Raw genomic sequence first — 20,928 nt, 5'->3', positions numbered from 1 at the left:
AGCGGAGGCTTTCTCCAGTTCTTCCTCCTCCTGAGGGTCTAACTCCTCCTCAGACTGATCCAGGCCCGCAAATTCCTCAAGCACTGGATAGAGGGGACCTCCCCTCTTCTCATTTGCCTCCCCTTTAGGGAGGACTACATCAGGATCCTTTTCTTTTACCTTTTCCTTTTCCTTTTGTTTTTACCTTTTCCCTTTTACTTTTAGGCTTATCCAAGTTTTCTCCCTTTGAATCTGATTCTAAAAGACTGCCCTGGTGTTTAACGAGGCCTTTCCATAGAGAACGTCTGCTTTGTTTTCCTCCCTGAGGCTGCGGCCAGACTGCAGACAGCACAACCATAAACAGCAGGCTAGGACAAACACCACAAACGCCAAGAACACAGTACCAAACACCCAAGGATCAACTCCTGCAAACAGCATACTTGGGGAGACTGAAATCAACATACTGGGAGAAACTTACCGACGTCACCAATCCGCGTGTTGAGTTCTGAATCCTCTTCGCCCTTCGCCTGGCAGCCAAAGATCCCAGGTTTCAGCGCCAACTGCGGCGAACTCCTCGAGAAAGAACGACCACCACACGAGGATTCTTCTCAGATCACGCTTTACTGGAGTGCACTTGGTTGAGAGATAACATGAAGCGAAGGGGCCCGAAAGCGCTAAGGCAGCTGCTTATATAGGGAATTGGCACATGAGTTGCCCTGTGATTGGCTGCCACCATCAGCTGACACCAGACTGCTTCGGGATAGGCCTAGGGACCATTATCCACTGCGCATGCGGGAAGCAGGGGACACGCAGCTCTCAAAGGCATAAGCCAATTATGGAGTTATTACCAACAAGACAGGATGTAGGCGCCATCTTGTAATGGCGATCTTGTCCGGCTCCCTGCATAGGAAGGTGAGCATCCAAACAGGCTAGGCTCCCACAAAGTAGTAGTAGTACATGCAGTAGAATGAAAACCCAGTGCCATTGTCCTTGGCTTCTCATCAGTCCTCATTGTCCGCCATGTTCAAAGAGTTCAGTTTTATCCCATGCTTTTTCAGTCCCAGTCCAGCTGGCCTTGGTGAGCTCCCAATAGATCAGTCCCACCATCTCAGTGGGTGGGTGCACCCCTCGCGGTCCTGACTTCCTTGCAATTAAGATTTTGTACATTCTTTATTTACCCTCTTTCACCAGGCTCTTCCCAGGTGCAACCTCCTTCATGTCCTATTCATGACAGTATCCTGTCTCCATCCCCTCCCCCCCGGGAAAACTTGTCTTTCCTAAAAAAAAATTTTTTTTTTCGAGACAAGGTTTCTCTGTGGCTTTGGAGCCTGTCCTGGAACTAGCTCTGTAGACCAGGCTGGTCTCGAACTCACAGAAATCCTCCTGCCTCTGCCTCCCGAGTGCTGGGATTAAAGGCGTGTGCCACCATCGCAATATTTTTTAAGTGAAAAAAACTTAAGTAGAATTTATAATTTATTTATCCAACAGCTAATAGTTAATATATGAACATTAGCAAAGCCACAGTAGAGTAACATGACAATGCCTAAACTGTACACTAAATATTCTTGTATGTGTGGTCTTCCAGTGGACTGTGATCAACTTATTGATAACGACACTTTGAGAAAATTGATCCTTTCCACTCACTAGTTAGGAATTTCCCATAGGACCTTAACTAGTGGTCAGCTTCCCTGTATATGCTGATATTTAGTCTGATTTACTGTTCCAGTCTTAGGCATGGCATAGAAACCCCTGTGAGCTTATACAAACGGCTATTCTGTGTCCAGAAGACACTGCTTCATTGTAGTCATTCACTGACTCTGGCTTATACACTCTTTCCATCCCCTCCTACACAATGATACCTAAGCCTTTAGAGTTGGGATATATAAGTCCAGTTTAGTATTGGAAATTATACAGTCACTTATTCTCTGCATGTTAGTCCTTGGGAGTCTGTGCTGATCATGACGTACTGCAACGAGAAGTTGCTGATGAGGGATGAAATGTTTTATTCTTTGGGCATCATTATCAGTTACTGAGTTGGTTTACATCTATGTGCACTTAACACATAGTTGGTTCTCTCTTAGGGTCTATGAGCTATATAGCTGTAAGTTCTTGTTATGTTAACAGGTAACTGAAGAGGAGTTGTAAGAGCCAGAGCTATTAGATGTCTTCAACAAAACAGTATCTGCTAAAGATAACAAGGTCACTGGATGAATTAGCTTACAACAGCTGTTGCTACACCCACAACACCTAAACAAGATAGATCCAGCCAAACTAGTATGGATCAGCAAGTTAATTCATTGTAGTCATTCACTGACTCTGCTGATAAACATTTGATTTTGGGGACTGTAAAACTAAACCAACACATACATTTTAAAGGTATCTTCATTTCAAAATTTGAGTCTTAGGATATGTTACTTTGGAAAAGAGGTTCTGCTCTTGTTTCCACAGATGAGAACCTGTGGATTCCTTCCAGGCTAATATGGTTTGATGGAACAAGAATACCTCCCAAAAGGTCTCCATGAACCCTAAAAATACTTTGGCCAACAAACAGCAAGAAGATGTTTGGAAAGAACAATGGCCAAATTCCAAAAATGGCTGTATATAAATGTTTGTTTTCATTTAAAGGGTGTTAATTAAAAGTGGTTAACAGTCACAGTCAGTCTTTCTAAAAAAAGTAGGGAGATAAGATATAGAAACGAATATTTTACATTGGTGTGAACTTTGGTTTATTGATATAAATTTAAGATCAATTTTGTTATATGTATATTTCTATTCTTGCTTAAGGTACTATGTTTATACAGCTCATTTAAAAATGTAATATGGTCTACAAGAGCTAGTTCCAGGACAGGCTCCAAAACCACAGAGAAACCCTGTCTCAAAAAAAAATGTAATATATAATTAAAAATTAAAGATTAATAGTCATCTATAATAGTCAAACTTGTAGTCATGGTAGTTAGGTTTTCTAGATATACAGAAATATCTCAGATTAATAATCTTCAACACTTCAAAGACCTACAAAATATGGCACTTAAAATGTTTTAAGACTTTTCTGAGACATGTCTGCTTCTGGCAGCACCAGTTACTTTAGAGAGGTTGATGGGCATTGTAGGAACTTATGGAATTTGCCTTCAATGTGACAAGGCTAGCCATTTAGGCAAAAAACTGCTCTTGCCTGAACTGCTTGATGATATACTGTATGAACTGGAAAGTTAAGACCCACAGAAAAGTCACTGCTGAACACTCAAAAGATGGGAAGTCCCTTCAGCATTCCTGCAGGACATAGAATAAAGCAACTGTTGATCTTTACCAGTACAAGGGAGATTTTCAAATTTCTTGCTTCACTGAAAAGTTTGCCAGATACTATAAGTTGAAGATGGATGCCTCCATATTACAAAAAAACTTTGGATGACTGTCCTGGCAGCAAGATGTCTCTATCAATTATAGAATTTTGGAAGTTGCTTACAACACACTTCTTGTTTACTTTGAAGATATTTTATTATTCTGGGGTCTTTGATGGGGTTGAAGACTAGATAATTATAGTTTCCTTAGTTATGATAAAAAAATTAGATACAAAACTTTAGACTCACAAAGTTGACAGTATTTTCCATAATTTACCAAATGTAAATGGACTAAATAGTGTAACTATAAATCTTCCTTGACAGTTGTTTTGTATATTTGATTTTACTATGTTAAAAGTTAAAATCTTTCTTAGACAGAATAGGGGAGATATGGGATTCCCTTCTGTATACTGTAAATATGTTTTCTCACCATTCATTAATAAAGGTGCTACTCTGGCCTATGGCAGGGCAGAATATAGGGAGGTGGGAAAACTAAAGTGAATGCAGGGGGAAAGAAGGCGGAGTTAGTCAGATGCCACATAGCTGCTAAAGGAGAAAGATGCCAGAAACTTATCAGTAAGCCATAGCCTCATGGAGAGATACAGATTAATAGAAATGGGTTAATTAAGATCTAAAAACTAGGTAATAATAACCCTGAGCTAACAGGTCAAATAGCTTATAATGAATATAATCATCTGTGTTTCTTTGGGAGTAAATGTGGTTGCAGGACCAGGTACAACAGGAACTTCCATTCACAGCTCCCGGTATTGGAGACAAGTTAATTTTAACCAGCAAGCCATTTCTCCAGACCTCAATAAAAAACTTTGTAATTGGTGGGTAAGAACAAATTAACTCTCCTATATCCCCTACTAGTTCTTGTTCTGTGGCTAAGATGTGTCTCAGTATTTCCTCTTTTCAAAGAGTCCTGGTGTGTCTTCAGTGCAGTTTTTTCTAGTCCTGTTGTAACTTAGGGAGTCAGTCTGTCAAGATTCTCCTGTGAAACTGAATACAACTGCTTCCTCTGACAATTATAACATGAGAAAACAGCTTTTAAAATGATCCAAGATAGAAAATGGCACCTGTGATCAGAATGAGATGGCAAAGATTGTGCTTATCTATTTTTCCCATAAAGACTAATAATAGCTTAAATAAAAAAAAGGATAGTAAGATTAAAGGAACAAATGTAAATCATGTTGCTATGAATTCAGTCTTGCTTCTTTTAAGTAAATGAAATTTTTATATGCTTTTTTAGATAGATATAAAATCAATTAAGAACTGAAATTACCATGATTAATACTTGAAGATGTAGCCAGTAACCAAATTCATCCCATCTGCTAAATTAGTGTATGTGGCTTATGACCCTGTTTCAATATGGTTCTATTTCCATGAAGACGGAGACTGTGTTGTTGTACAAAAACCAGTTATCACATGAAACGGAATGAGACATTGTTTATTTTGTAGCCATATATGAATGACATGTGTTATGTTAGCTATCTCTAGACAAAAACAAATGCCTAGTCACCACAAAAGGACCCAACAACAAACCATCCTAGGATTTTACCACAGCCCAAATTGATGAGAAAAATGAATTTATTGGGTTTTCTTACAGACCAAAGGGGAAGGGTTACATACAATTGGGGAACTCCAGGGGAATCTGCCATATAGATCATGGCTCAGGAATCCAGATTCAGGTTACCCAAGTACAGTTCGACAACATGGCAGCAATTTCTGGAACCATTTATAGTTAACAGAATAATCAATTGATGCACCTTGAAAACACATTGTCTAAAAGAATAGGTTTGTAGATTACAGTAAAGGGAAGTCTCTGCTATAGGATTCAGATGTTCTTAGCTGAGGTTAGGGGTTTGATTCTCCACTCAAAGATATTGTGACATTCTCTCCAGTATGAAGACTGATGATAACTAAGGTATAAAGAAACTGAAAAGCATTTTCATGTCCATTGCTGTCTGATGTCTGTTGCTGTGATAAATGCCATGACTAAAACACAACTTAGGAGAGGAAATGGATTACTCCATTTTAGGGATTGGCCAGCCAGTTCAGCCAGGGCAAGAGGTCAAGGGAGAAACCTTCACGCCGGAACTAAAGTAGAAACCATTAAGGAATTCTGCTTACTGACTTGTTGTTCCCCCAGATTTCTGTGTGGCCAGAATTTTCATTTTCACAGGACCACCTGCCCAGGGTGGGACTGGGCATTAATCAGCATCCAAGGTTCCACAGACACATTGTAAGCCAGTCAGATCGAGGCAACCACATAGCTGAGACTCCCTTAGAAAATGCAGAGGTGTGAAGTTTAACAGTGAAGCTTACTGAATTCTTTGGTGTTGACTGAGATTTGAAATATGATTAAAGAGTTTGACATTATTTTTATGTGTAGCTTCTCTCCAGTATGAAGTCTCTGAGGATAATTAAAGTATGAAAACCACCTAATGGCCTTGTCACATTCTTTACATTTCTGGAGGACTAATTCTTTCATGCTTATGCAATGACAAATTACAGCTAGACACCTAGGTATAATCTGCACATTTGTAGAGATTCTCCCAAGTGTGAATTCTCTCATGTTCAGTAAGGGCTGAATGACAAATGAAACCATCATATGCTTTGCTGTTGTGAGGCTGCTCTTCAGTTCCAACACTTTTGTTAACTAATGAAGTGCCTTTAAAAGCTGTGTCAATTCGTTCACATTTGTAGTGTTTCTCCCCATTATAAATTTTATGGAGGTTAGAAAGTGTTGAATTATTAGTAAAGTACTTGCCACTTTCTTCACTAGGGTTTGGCTTCTTTCTATTATGGATTCATTTGGGTTTCTTATGGTCTGAATGATAAGCAAAGGCTTTGACATATCCCTTATACTTGTAGGGTATCCCTTGAGAATAAACTGTGATTTTTTTTTTAAGGATTAAAGAGTAAAAAAATCCAGCATTTTCCCATGAATAGTGTTTCTGAATAGAATGGACTACCTTGTGCTGGGCAAGGTTACACAGTTTAGTGGAAAGTTTTACACATTTGTGGTCTTTTTCACCAGTATGACTCTTTTGACACTTAGAAGTTCCAACTGAGTACAAAAGGCCTTCCTACAGTCCTCACACTTGTGTGATTTCCATCCAGGATGAGTTAGTTGGTGTTGCTTAAGGTTAAGGATAGAAAATATTTTACCACATTTCTGACATTGGTAAGATTTCTCTCCAGGAATATGACCTGAGATGAGGATGGATAAGTTAAAAGCTTTGCCACATCCTTCACACCTGCAGGGTTTATCCAGAATGAATACTCAGGTGTGTAGCAAGTTCTAAGTGAGCACTAAAGGCTTTGCCACATACTTCACACTTGTAGGCATTCTCTTGAGAATGAATTCTTTGATGTTCCTTAAGGCGAGAAGGGTAGTAAAATGTTTTGCCACATTCTTCACACTTGTAGGGTTTTTCTCCAGAGTGAACTACCTTGTGTTGAGAAAGGTATGAATGAGTAGAAAAGGCCTTTCCACATTGCTCACACTTGTAGGGTTTCTCTCCAGTATGAATTCGCTGGTGTCTAGAACGTCCTGAACGAGTACAGAAGTCCTTGCCACATTCTTCACACCTGTATGGTTTCTTTCCAGAATGAATGGCTTGGTGTTCCCTAAGGATTGAAGGATAGTAAAAGGTTTTCCCACATTGCTCACACTTGTAAGGTTTCTCCCCGGTATGACCTAATTTGTGCTGAGTAAGGTATGAGAGAGTATAAAAGGCTTTGCTACATATTTCACACTTGTAAGGATTCTCTTGAGAATGAATTCTTTGATGTTCCTTAAGGCGAGAAGGGTAGTAAAACATTTTCCCACACTCTTCACACTTGTAGGGTTTCTCTCCAGTATGAAATCTCTGGTGTTTAGAAAGTCCTTTGGGGGTACAAAAGACATTGCCACATATTTCACACTTGTAAGGGTTTTCTTGGGAATGAATTCTTTGATGTTCCTTAAGGCGAGAAGGGTAGTAGAACTTTTTGCCACATTCTTCACACTTGTAGGGTTTCTCTCCAGAGTGAACTACCTTGTGCTGAGTAAGGTATGAATGAGTAGAAAAGACTTTCCCACACTCTTCACACTTGTGGGGTTTCTCTCCAGTATGAATTCTTTGGTGTCTAGAACGTCCTGAACGAGTACAGAAGTCCTTGCCACATTCTTCACACCTGTATGGTTTCTTTCCAGAATGAATGGCTTGGTGTTCCCTAAGGATTGAAGGATAGTAAAAGGTTTTCCCACATTGCTCACACTTGTAAGGTTTCTCCCCGGTATGACCCAATTTGTGCTGAGTGAAGTATGAGTGAGTATAAAAGGCTTTGCCACATATTTCACACTTGTAAGGATTCTCTTGAGAATGAATTCTTTGATGTTCCTTAAGGCGAGAAGGGTAGTAAAACTTTTTGCCACATTCTTCACACTTGTAGGGTTTATGGCCAGTGTGAACTATCTTGTGATGAGAAAGGTATGAATGAGTAGAAAAGGCCTTTCCACATTGCTCACACTTGTAGGGTTTCTCTCCAGTATGAATTCGCTGGTGTCTAGAACGTCCTGAACGAGTACAGAAATCCTTGCCACATTCTTCACACCTGTATGGTTTCTCTCCAGAATGAATGGCTTGGTGTTCCCTAAGGACTGAAGGATAGTAAAAGGTTTTGCCACACTCCTCACACTTGTAAGGTTTCTCCCCGGTATGACCTAATTTGTGCTGAGTAAGGTATGAGAGAGTGTAAAAGGCTTTGCCACACTCTTCACACTTGTAAGGTTTCTCTCCAGAATGGATTCTCAGGTGTTTAGAAAGTTGCCAGCAAGTTCTAAAGACCTTGCCACATATTTCACACTTGTAGGGTTTCTCTTGAGAATGAGTTATTTGATGCTGTTTAAGGTTTGAAGAACAGTAAAACATTTTGCCACATTCTTCACATTGATAAGGCTTCTCTCTAGTATGCCCTACCTTATGCTGAATCAGAGAAAGATGACTAGGGAAGGCTTTCCCACATTCGTCACACTTGTAGGATTTCACTGCACAATGAATTTTCAGGTGTTTAGATACTGAATGGAGTTCACAGAAGGCATTGCCACACTCTTCACCCTTGTAGGCTTTCTCTCCTGGATGAATTCCTGGATGTTCAGAAAGCGCTGTACAAGCACTAAAGGTCTTAATACAGTCTTCATACCTGTAGGGTTTCTCTTCAGTACAAAATGTCTGGTCTTTAGAAAGTTCTATGGGTGAACAAAAGACCTTGCTACATACTTCAATCTTCAAGGGATTCTCTTGAGAATGAATTCTTTGATGTTCTGTGAGGTAAGATGGACAATAAAACAGCTTCTCACATTCTTCATAGTTACAGGATTTCTGTCCAGTGTGTTGTAACTCATGTTGAGTAAGACATGAATGAGTAGAAAAGGCTTTCCCACACTCTTCACACTTGTAAGGGTTCTCCCCAATGCAAATTCTCTGGTAGCTAGAATGTGCTGAGCAAGTACAAACGATGTTGCCACACTCTTCACACTTGCAGGCTTTCTCTTCTGGATCAATTATGTGGTGTTCAGAAAGCAGTGGAGAAGAACCAGAAGCCTTTCCACATTCTTCACACGTGTATTCAAGAAGAAGTGAGTTCCAATCACAAGCTTTGCCACATTCTTTACATTTATATGGTTTTATATCTGTTAAGTAAAAGTTGAGATATGAATAAAAACATAGTAACATTCTTATATTTACAATGCTTACCTTTAATATGGAAACCTTTACTTATTTTTTATTGGTAAATGAGAAATTACAAATTTCCACACCTATATTCACTGCAGTGTAATTTAGAAAATGCAATGAGTGGAATCAATATAAACTTCCACTAAAATAAGAGGAAGACCAAATAGAATACAGAAATAATTGAATATTATTAACAGTTAAAGAACAAAGGAAGATGTACTATCAATAATGTGAACTCTTAAGTGCACTGTGTTAACAGAAATGAGCCCATTAAAAATATATAAATTATATGACCAGACATAGATGAAAACCAGAAATAGGTAAATGTGGAAAACATTAGAACAATGGTGATTGTATGAGGTTTGAAGAATGTAGAAATACACAATTTATATCCTAATTACAGGTGTAATTTAGAAGGCACACAATATATATTGTGTAACAATTAGATTCTCTATAATACTAAGTATGATATTTCAGGGAGTTAATAAATATCTGAAAGAATCAAATTATGAAAAGAAAAAACCCCTCAAGTTCACCTGTAATGATAGAACCTGCTAGAGGCTCATATGAGTCAAAGATTAAATGATAAAATTACCTCAATTTCAAAGAATATTCATTTACAAGATAACAGAGTCTTTTACTAATCAGTGAGGAGATGATGTACAAGGCATAAAAACATGAGACTCATGTGTACACATAAAGTGGAAACACACAATTCTGATATTCTCAGAACCAGTGCTCATTGATTATTTTTAATCGTACACTGTCCCAAGTGTTTTGCATTGTGGACTTCATTCACAAAAACATAAGCTTACATGTAAACAAGTGATTTTAGATAACCTAGACTCCAATAATATAGAAAACAAAGTTGTAAAATAACAAAAAGAGAACCCTGAGCCCACTGAACTCTTCTAGACTTGTAAGGTTTTAATCTATGAAAACATACCCAGAAAGGGCATACATTTTAGATCAGTAACACTTGAGTGCATGAGAAAAAAAAAACTTTATGAGGATACATTATACTTATTCACAGCAATTATGAAAAGATTTAAATTAGCAAACATGTATGGGATGTAAAAGAAATTTGTTATTATATTGTATTATAATGGCTTCACTTGTTTTTAAACGTGCAAATCTTCGTAGGTATAGGGCACAGTTAAAAGTCTGCTGCAATGCAGACTCTCAGCAAAATGACAAACTTCGTCACTGTAAACATAAGCAGAGCTCTTGGGAGGCAGAGGACAAAGCTCAGACAATTAAATCATGTGAATGGATGAACGGGGTATCTAGAAATTGATTTCCATCACAATATAACATCTCAGCGCATATGGTAAAGTCTGGATTTATGCTAGAAAATTCACTCTGTCCTCTGTCCCCTCATTCTACAAACCTGGGTGCATGGTGGCAGCTTCTTGTGTCTTCACATCTGAAGGCTCTTGACTTTGCTCTAGAAACGTGACCAGGTATGGCTTAGAGAAGGCAAGACCTGTTTGTGGGAAAAGGGATCAAGACGGTTGGTGTGTTATTCACCTGGGAAATAACATGTCTATTTCAGGATTGTGTCCTTAGGGGGAAAAAGAATATACCCAGCTTAACTTCACTGTCCCCCACCCCCAAAAATCAATAAAAATAAAAAAACCTAAAACTTAAAGGTATGCCTCATGTCTGTGACTTTCTAGCATTACCACTAGAGTAAAGAATACTTCTAAGAAACAGCCACGTTAAAAAAACAAAAAGAATTAAAAAAGAAATTGTCTTAGTTACATTAACAATCTCCTCAATCCTTCAATACATGCAGGTCCATGACTATCATTGTCGGAAACTACAAGCTCCCATGAGATGCTTTTATAAAAGGAATTTAATGTTGACCTTGAATTAAGAACTCACTATGAGCCAGGCATGGTGGCAATGAATACCAACATTTGGGAGGCAGAGGCAGGAGGATCTCTGAGTTTGAGGCCAGTCTGGTCTATACAAGAGTTCCAGGAAGCAAGGACTACATAGTGAGACCCTGGCTCAAAAAACAAACAAACAAAAATAACCAACAAGAACAAAAACCCCACACATATACACAAGAAGAATTCACTATAGATGCACTTCTCACCCAAAAACACCAGGTTGCTGTAATTCTCCAACATCACATCCCTGTACAGATCCCACTGAGCAGGGCCCAGGCATTCCCACTCCTCTGCAGAGAAATCAATGGCCACATCACTGAATGACACCATTTTCTGAAATAAAGATAAACGAATAATAGATTATATTAATTAAAATCAATAACAGATACCAACAGGCATCCTGTGCTTATAAATACATTCTTAGGAAGTATAGCAACAACATCACTTTTTTAATATTTAAAATAATCAGGTATCACTACATTCTTTCATTTTTTCCTTTGCCTGCTTTCTGTGTCTATCTTTATTAGACATAGTCATGTATTTACTATAGTCATACAAGCCTTTGAACTCATGGCAACTTTAGCTTAGACTGCTGAGTTCAAGAATTGTAACTTGTGATTCTAATTACTATTTTCCCTCATTTTTGATTTTTTTTTGTGTTGTGTTGCTTTTTATCTCATTACATAAAGTTCTCAAATGGTTAATGACAGCAGTACATTATTTTTCTTTCTGTGGCTAAATAATAGAAAATCAGAGACTTGCATGTTAGCCAGGGTGTGCTGTGCTACTGTTACAGGTAGACCCTGCAATGTCTTTCCATCAGTTTTAGAGTACTCATTTCCTCAGACACCTAATTTTTAAGTTTAAAATGTCCAAAGACCTTAGACTTGGTGTGGTAGTGTGCATCTTTAATCCCAGCACTTAAGAGGCAGAGGCAGGTGGATCTCTGAGTTCCAGGGATGCCAGGGCTATCTAGAGAGACCATGACTCATAAAGCAGAACAAAACAAAACAAAAAATTCTGTTTTCCAACCTTCTGTAATATAAATATTACAAAATGATTACTGACAGTCATCATTAGGGGCAACATTTACCATAAGCTTCTTCCTTCTATCCAACTGTATAATGTTTCCCAATGCCTACCTTTCCCGATGTCACCAACTGATGAGTAATGTTTTTCAAACTTATTTCTCCAACGTCTGTAAGTTAAAATCCTGGAAACTCAACCTATGTCTGAGACCATGTGGTACTTGTCTTTCTGTATATGAAATAATAATTTTCAGGCTCTTCCATATTGACCCAAATTACAGGATTTCATTGTTTTGTGTGACTGAACAGTTTCATATTGTAAACACGTGAATCACAATTTCACTGTCAAAAATCAAGTAAATTGTAGAAGTTAGCTTTCAGTCATGATTGGGTGAGCACAAAACCATAGGAAAGGGAACATAAAGTAAAATTCAAATAGTCATGCTGAAACAATATTAAAATCAGCTTTGTTACTGAAATGAGCAAAGGAAACTATTAAAGAGTTGGGAAAACAAACGCAGTAAAATAATATTTGCACTTGCTGCAGCATTGGTAAAAGCAAGAAGTAAGCTCAGAAAAGCATGCAGAAGTATGTGCAGCTCTGGCAACTGTGGACAGCATGCATCATATGAGGGTGGGACTTATGCTCATTTTGATGACACCACCATTTAAGGACAAGAATGAGATAGTTATTGGTTCCTGGGTTATTTCCACTTGTGATTTCTATTTTATTAATTTGACAACTCTGTCAATCATTTCCCTTTACTGTATGGATTCCATGTATGAAGCCAACTTTGTTGTTGTCTAGGGGAAGCCATCTTGTTCGCCTTGCCACACACTGCTCATGTGGACCAGCAAGGCATGGTTTGGAGATCAGCCTCCAATTTCCTGCTTCCTTTCTCAAGTTATTAAGAGTAGAAAGGCATTCAATTTCTTATAACACATTTGAAGGTACTATAAATTCAAGCTCAAAATGAGTAGTCACTGGTATTCCCAAAAACCAAATCTTAATAAGTGTTATAAAGTATTCAAATTAGAAACACAAACCAGATAAAAGAAAAACAAAACAATCCAAAGTTGCTGTTAATGCCCTACCTGTGTTAATGATCTAACCAACTCAGACAATTAAACAGGTAGATAAAATCAGCATATATAAAAAATCGGTACTCAGACATGCAATAAAATATGAAAAGCACAAGGATAGAGCTGAAAGTGCCATAGTGAGTGGCAAACAGTAAAGGAGAGAACACTAGGGAGGGTCTGGAAGACGGAAGCCTCAGCAAACAGGAGGCTGCCAGAAGCTTGAGCATGAAGAAAGACATCAAAACACTGAAGGCCTGTGGGGTGACTCACCAGGTGAAAGCACCTGGAACCCAGTCTAATGACAATCTAATGTTCCATGATACCATGGAACAACTGTTCTTGAATTCCCCTCTTGCTTAGGCACAGGACTGCATTTGGTCCCAAACATACAATACTGACTCAAGGAGAAAATTAAAAGAAAAGACAGACAGAAAAAACCAAAAACCAACCTGAAGAGAGTGTCAAGGATTATGGAACACTACACACAGAATAAAGAAAAACAAGGAAACCAGAATGATGTCACATGTGTGTAATCTCAGTTCTTGAATGGTCTATGTGTTCAAGACCAGCCTTATCTGCATAGAGAGCTCATGGCTAGCCTGTGATATATGATAATGTTCCTCATAAAAAAAAAAACCAAAAAACCAAAAATTAAGAGAAAAATAATTTTAAGAAATGAAGTCTTACATTATTTGAGATAAGTGATGGACACCAACTAAGACTTTCCCCAATCTCCAGTCTAGATAACACTAAAGAGAGCCACAGAAGGCTAAGCAAGTGGTGGAAACAAGAATTCTGAAAGGAACAGGACAGTGGCTCCTCACCCAGAAGGCATTTCTTAAAGTCCTCACTAATAACTTAGTAGATCGTAGCCGGGGAAGCTGAGGGATGATATTTCACACATGGTGGGTGGGAAAGAACAGGCATGAATTTATAAACAAAGCTTCCGAGCTGCTCCCTCACCAGCTGCATAGTGGAGAAGGCCACAGAGCAACAGGACTGTCCCAGAGTCAGTGAAGAGATATCTATAAATGGGAAAAGGTTTTCTACCCAAACAGCAGAGGGAAACAGCAAAGAGGAGAAGGACAACAGATCCCTAAATCACAGCAGAATGATGGCAGATGGCTAATTGAAAAAACAGTCCTTTTGTTTATCTTTTTTCTGCGTCTTCATTTTTTTAATCTTCATTATTTATTTGAGACAAGATCTCACTATGTAGTTCTGGATGGGTGTTTTGGAACTTGTTCTGTAGATGAGTCTGGCTTTAAACTCAGAGATCTGCCTGCTTCTGCCTCCCAAGCACTGGGATTAAAGGTGTATTGAAACATGAATTCTATTTTGGTTTCAGTAATAAAAACCCAGAGTCAGATATGAGTTAATGCTGAAAGATCAGAGAAGTGGAGCATCCAGCCACTAGCTCTTAAGCACCACTGAGTCCTCAGACCAAAGGGGTGATTCTGTCCCTATGAATCCTCAGACTGCATCTTAGCTCCTGCCTTCTCCTGCCGCATATTATTCCTCTCTCTGCACAGCCATATCACTCCTGTCTCCACCTCCCTAGTGCTGAGATTAAAGGGGTAGGATCCCAAGTGCTGGGATCACCTGTGTGTGTTTCTCTTTTAGACAAATTCAATCTCATGTAGCCAAGTGTGACCATGACTCATAGAGATCTGTCTGTCTCTGCCTCTGTCTCCCGTGTGCTGGGATTAAAGGTGTGTGCCACCACTGCCTGACCTCTATGGCTAACTAGTGGCTTAGCTCTGTACTCTGATCTTCAGGCAAGTTTCATTTGTTAAGATTACAAACAAAATATCACTACAGTGTGTGCCACCTGACCCAGTCATTTCTTAAGAAAAGAAAATGAGACTGTTGAAAGCATCTCTATAAGAGGTAATAGGCTCATCCTCCACTATTCTTTACCTATGAGATGGCCACCAGCCAGAGGTGAAGTTGTTTTCCTTCTTTTGAATGGAGGCTGGTCCTAGACACAAGTCTAGATCAGCAGAATGAGCAGGCAGAAGTGGTAAGAACTCTTGCATATCATGTGTGTCCCTCAGATATATTCAGACATAGAAACCTAACAATCTTCAGTACCAAGAGCATGGGGAAGTCAAAGCCATATGTAAAGCAAGGGCTGGACTCCCAATTAACTTTTAGCTACTAGTGATTTCATTTTTGGACACAGAATGTTTATGGATTATAGAGAACACACCAGGAGTACGATAAAGGAGCCAACCCACAGGTCTCCGGGCAGCTCGTGACTCCCACACATCTGACATGCAGCTATCATTAATTCTTGTTTTCACTTAACACATTTTGCAACCCTATGACTCAGTGTATATTTGGAACACTGAAAATAGTATGGAAGACCATAGCTAATGCCTTTATTTGGAACATGGAATGCATATTTAGACAACATGCAAGTTTCTAAAGAAGTACCACATGCTTTATTATGTATGTTCAATGTGCAAATCTAAGAATAACTTTAAATATTCAGAACATTGTTACTCCTTGTTTCTAATGAAATACTAAGTGCAATCCATCCTGAAAACAGTTGGGGGTTCATACTCTCCTCCATCTGATGTATTTTATGTAGCTAATTCAAAGAAGATAATAATTGCATGTATTTTGCCAGACATGTGACATGTACTTTTACTTTTCAACTCAAAATGTCACTGCATTTGAAAACAACCATAGATGGACTCAAGGACAGAAATATTTATAAACTCAAAAGAGAAAATGTTGAAAATCTGTGCTTCTCATTTTCATTCCTTGCATATATTTGGCTCCTATTCAAATCTACATAAATAACTTCTGTACCTTCTCTTCATAGTCTCCAACATATGTCACATACAACACCAGAAATGAATGTCATCATCCTGCAAACTTTCCCTTTTCAGTTTTCCAAGCACGACACATCTAACACAACTGTTTCCAAAATGAGCAACTCCTCATAACTCTTCCCCTCATGCCATCATTTATACAAACATTAGAATACAAAGAGAAGGGCCTGTAAGGAAAAGGATGCTGACATAAATTCACAGACCTATGAACACCTGATCTTTGACAAAGAAGCTAACATTATACAATGAAAAAAAAGAAAGCACCATCAACAAATGGTGCTGGCATAACAAGATGTCAAAATGTAGAAGAATGCAAATAGATCCATATCCATACCAATGCAAAAACTCAAGTCCAAATGGATCAAAGACTTCAACATAAATCCAGCCACACTGAACCTCATAGAAGAAAAAGTGATAAGTAGCTTTGAATGCATTGGCACAGGAGACCACTTCCTAAATATAACCCCAGCAGCACAGATAATGGGATCAACAACTCATAAATGGGACCTCTTGAAACTGAGAAGCTCTGTAAGGCAAAGGACACGATCCCAACAGGATCAACAAGACAAAATGGCAACCTACAGAATAGGAAAAATCTTCAACAACCCCACATCTGACAGAGTACTGATCTCTAATATACAACGAACTCAAGACACTAGATGTCAAAATATCAAATTCAAATTATCCAATTAAAAAATGAGGTATAGCCGGGCGATGGTGGCTCACGCCTTTAATCCCAGCACTAGGGAGGCAGAGGCAGGCGGATCTCTGTGAGTTCAAGACCAGCCTGGTCTACAAGAGCTAGTTCCAGGACAGGCTCCAAAGCCACAGAGAAACCCTGTCTTGAAAAACAAAACAAAAAAAAAAATGAGGTATAGATCTAAACAGAATTCTCAACAAAGGATTCTCAAATGGCTGAAAGGCACTTAGGGAACTGCTCAGCATTCTTAGCCATCAGGGAAACACAAATTAAAACAACTCTGAGATTTCATCTTACATCAGTCAGAATGGCTAAAATCTAAAACACCAATGACAGCTTATTCTGGAGAGGATGTAGAGTAATAGGAACACTCCTCCACTGCTGGGGGGAGTACAAACTTCTACAGCCACTTTGGAAATCAAGATAGCATTCTCTCAGAAAGTTGGGAATCAATCTACCTCAAGACCCAGCAATACTACTTTTGGCCATATACCCAAAGGATGCAGACCTATACCACAAGAACATTTGTTTAGCTATGTTCACAGCAGCATCAATTTTAATAGCCAGAACATGGAAACAATCTAGATGCCTCTCAACCAAAGAATGGATGAAGAAAAGTGGTACATTTACACAATGGAGCACTACTCAGTGGAAAAAAAAAAACCAATGACATATTAAAATTTGTAGGCAAAAGGATGGAACTAGAAAAGAAAAGAAAAGAAAACATCCTGAGTGAGGTAACCCAGACACTGAAAGACAATCACAGTGTGTACTTACTCATAGGTGGATATTAGACATAACGCAAAGGATAACCAACCTACAGTAAACAACCCCAGAGAAGACAGGAAACAAGGAGAACTCATCAAGACAGACAGACATGGATTCCCAAGAAGGGGAAGCAGACAAGACCTCCTTAGTAAATGATCAGCATGTGGGGACAGGGAAGGGTGTAGGGAAGTGGGGATGGGAGAAGGGGAGTGAGAAGGAGAGCATAAGGGATGGGGAAGATCAAGTTGGGTGGAGAATAGAGAGGGAGAGCAAGGAAAGAGAAACCTTGAAAGAGGGAGCCACTATTAGGTTAGCAAGAAACCAGGCACTAAGGAGATTCCCAGGAATCCACAAAGATGACCCCAGCTAAGAATCTAAGCAATAGTGGAGAGGGACCTAAAATGCCCTTCTCCTGTAACCAGATTGATGACTACCTTAATTTTCATCATAGAACATTCATCCAGTATCTGATGGAAGCAGATGCAGAGATCTACAGTTAAGCACTGGACTGAACTCCTGGAGTCCAGTCATAGAGAGGGAGGAGTGATAATATGAGCAACAGGGTCAAGACCATGATGGGGATACCCACAGAAACAGCTGACCCAAGTGGGTTTGACAACTGGAGAACCAGCATAAGACCGAACTAGGCCCTCTGAATCTGGGTGACACCTGTGTGGTTTGGGCAGTTTGGGTAGCCACTAGCAATGGAAACAGTATTATCATTTTATTATTTTGGTTTAGTATTTATCCCTAGCATGAGCTGGATTTTTAGAGCCCATTCCCTATGGAGAGCTATCTTCTCAGCCTAGATACAGGGGGGGGGCCTTAGTCCTGCCTCAAGTGGTAGGACAGACTTTGTTGACTCCCCATGGGAGGCCTCTCCCTCCCTGAGGAGTGGATGGAAGTTGGGGTGGGGAGAAAACAGAGGGAGGAGAAGGAGAGGAAGGAGAGGGAACAGGAATTGGTAGGTAAAATATGGTCGTTCTTAAAATAAAAAGAAGAAAAGTTTAATAAAATATGTTTTAAAAATACCTTGGTTCTTTTGTTGTTTCTTTTTTCATTTATTTATTTATTTAGCGGCAGGGTTTCTCTGTGTAGTCCTGGCTGTCCTGGAAATTGTTCTGTAGACCAGGCTCGCCTCAAACTTAAGGATCCGCCTCCTTCTGCCTCCCAGAAGCTGGCTGGGATTAAAGGCATGTGCCACCACTGCCTGGCTAAGAAATGCTTCATCTGAGTAGATTTTAGTGCCATAAGCCAGTCTCTAGCATATAAACACTTGGTATTTTGAAGTGTGAGAAAATAGGAAGCAGCACAAAAGATAGGGTGTGGAGTCTATAGGACCCTGAGCGAACCACGATTCTTCAACACAGTAGAAATACTTGGGCCAATCCTCCCAGGAGAAGTTTACAGACACCACAGTCAGTGGCAGAAAGTTTAGACAAGGACAGAAGAAACGTGTGTGGTTAGAGATCAAAGTACACAGACTGTTGTGTACGAGGGCCGTTTCTCCTTCCCAGAGAAAGTCGGGCACCTCCGTCCCTTTGCTGGCAATCAGTAGATACACTCCTACCCCCACCTCAGCTCATCTCGCAGTTCTGAAAAGGAGTCCAAACCAATGACATCATAATCCCAGCGGACTGGATGAGGTATTATTCTCTAGTATTTTCCACTCTACAGTGTAGGACCAGTAATTTGTTTCGCAAAACTCGAGTCTCTCCCTTTAGGGGATTACTCTGGCTGTACATAGGAGTGTTAGTCTCAGGAGTCAGGTCACAGTGGTGACCGTGAAGGAATTCCATTGTAAACAACAGTTCCTAACAGTATATCCCAAAGATAACGAGATTAACATCCTAAACGTCGATCTGATCTCCCTCGCAAAACTTTCCTTCCTTAGCAACGAGTAACTTTTAAACTATCAACTCAAAAAGTACTAGGCCGATACTGCAGGGGGCCAGACCTCCATTTGCTGCCAGCGTCCCAAAAAAACTGACAACAGCCGGGTAAGCGTGTGTCAGTAACAGGACGCGACCGTGGCTCATCTGGAATGTGTGCGCCCACCAGCACCTCCAGGTGCAGGCTCTCAGCCGACCCTGCCCGAGCAATCCTGCATTTTCCACACTTCCCAATCCCTTCCCCACCGAGCCGGCCCTCATCACAGAAGTTCAGGGTGGACGCTAGCAGCCGCCGCCCCCCTCCACCGACGTCCTCGGCCCGCACCACCCGCCCCCTCAGCCCCTCCAGGCGCCAGGACGCAGTGGCCCAGCCTCGGTCCTTCCCTCCCCGCTCCCTCCGAGCCAGACCCGCCCACCCCGCACCGTAGCTCCAACCTGCAGAGGTGCGCGGCACCCTGGACCAACCTCCATGTCCGAGACGCAACCCGAACGCCGAGCAGGACCCGAGAATCGCCCAACTTTGCAAGAAGACGCGCTTACTGCAGACGCAATGCGGAAGTGACCGGTCCACAATGGCTCCCAGCGAAGCGGGACAGCGGAAAACTACATTTCCCACAAGTCCGCGGGTCGGCCTTGGCGCCCGGAACCCGGGCTACGGGTTTGCGTGTTTCCTTCCTTTCTTTCCCCTCTGCGGGTGAGGAGGGAAGGCAGCCAGTAGCCCCTGCGATGTGTCAGCCACATGGAGTCAGGCTGTTTTTAAAATCCCGGATTCACTGCAGGAGATGTTTGCTTGTGAGTCGAGCCTTTGACAGTAAGGCTTATTAGGTTTGCAACTCGCTGCTGGTCATATGTTGAGATTCAAAACTTACAAGTCGACTTATGGAATCTTACTTCCATGTGTAAAGTTCACATTGACTCCATTTTACTTTAAAATAGCTCAGCAAAAAACTATATGGAAATGACCACCATCTCTTTAAGATGAATTCTGAAACCAGCCCTGTGGTCGCGGCTCACAGGAGCCAAAAGGACTCCAAATCAATGGCTTAACCTGGGCCAAGTGCAAAAAGAGTTAGGGAGCCTGGGATGAAGGAGTCCTTGCGTTTAAGCACACTGTGGTAAACAACCCTGTTTCTCTGTAGTAAAATAAACTGTGTGCCTCAGCTGGAGGTGGGGTGCTGTGGGATGTCTTAAACACTGGAATCCCTACAGTGTAGTTCATGGGTCAGGGGACACAAAGATGATTTAAAAATCATAGAACAAAGTTAAAAAGTCCCGCTTTCTGGCGTTTACATGAAAAGAATTCTCCACCGAAGAATCTTTCCTTGTGTCCACAACCACCATCACCACCGCCACACCTCCCCCCCCCTCTCCCAGTGTGCTGACTCCTGGCCCATCATCTTCTGTTGTAGAATTTTATCTCTACAATAGAGTTTATGTTTCTTCTGTTTTTTCCATCTGCTCTCATCCTGAAATTCTTCCTATGTGACAATATCTTAAATGTCAAGGCTAGCTGCCTTGAAATTCCATTAGTTCCTTGGGACATAGAGATGATTCTGGAATACAAAGATATCTGAAATAAGTTTATAGTAATATTAAAAAATGAACTCAGCCGGGCGGTGGTGGCGCACGCCTTTAATCCCAGCACTCGGGAGGCAGAGGCAGGCGGATCTCTG

At 40.4% G+C, this 20,928-nt stretch overlaps 1 protein-coding gene and 1 pseudogene across 1 annotated transcript; one reads left to right on the top strand and one right to left on the bottom strand.

The window, feature by feature from the left end:
• Window positions 1-3,866: 3,866 nt before the first annotated feature.
• LOC101996233 (zinc finger protein 728) lies at window positions 3,867-19,817 on the bottom strand. Its single transcript, XM_026783841.1, is given in 5 exon segments — window positions 3,867-6,595; window positions 6,597-9,000; window positions 10,434-10,529; window positions 11,148-11,274; window positions 19,691-19,817. Coding segments are annotated over 5 exon segments (2,925 nt in total). The 5' UTR covers window positions 19,727-19,817; the 3' UTR covers window positions 3,867-6,333.
• LOC101998148 overlaps window positions 19,725-20,928 on the top strand; it is a 4,077-nt pseudogene continuing 2,873 nt past the window's right edge.

This window comes from Microtus ochrogaster, chromosome 19 (genome assembly GCF_000317375.1).
Source record: "Microtus ochrogaster isolate Prairie Vole_2 chromosome 19, MicOch1.0, whole genome shotgun sequence".
Lineage (NCBI taxonomy): Eukaryota > Metazoa > Chordata > Mammalia > Rodentia > Cricetidae > Microtus > Microtus ochrogaster.
This window is presented reverse-complemented; position numbering and strand designations above follow the sequence as displayed.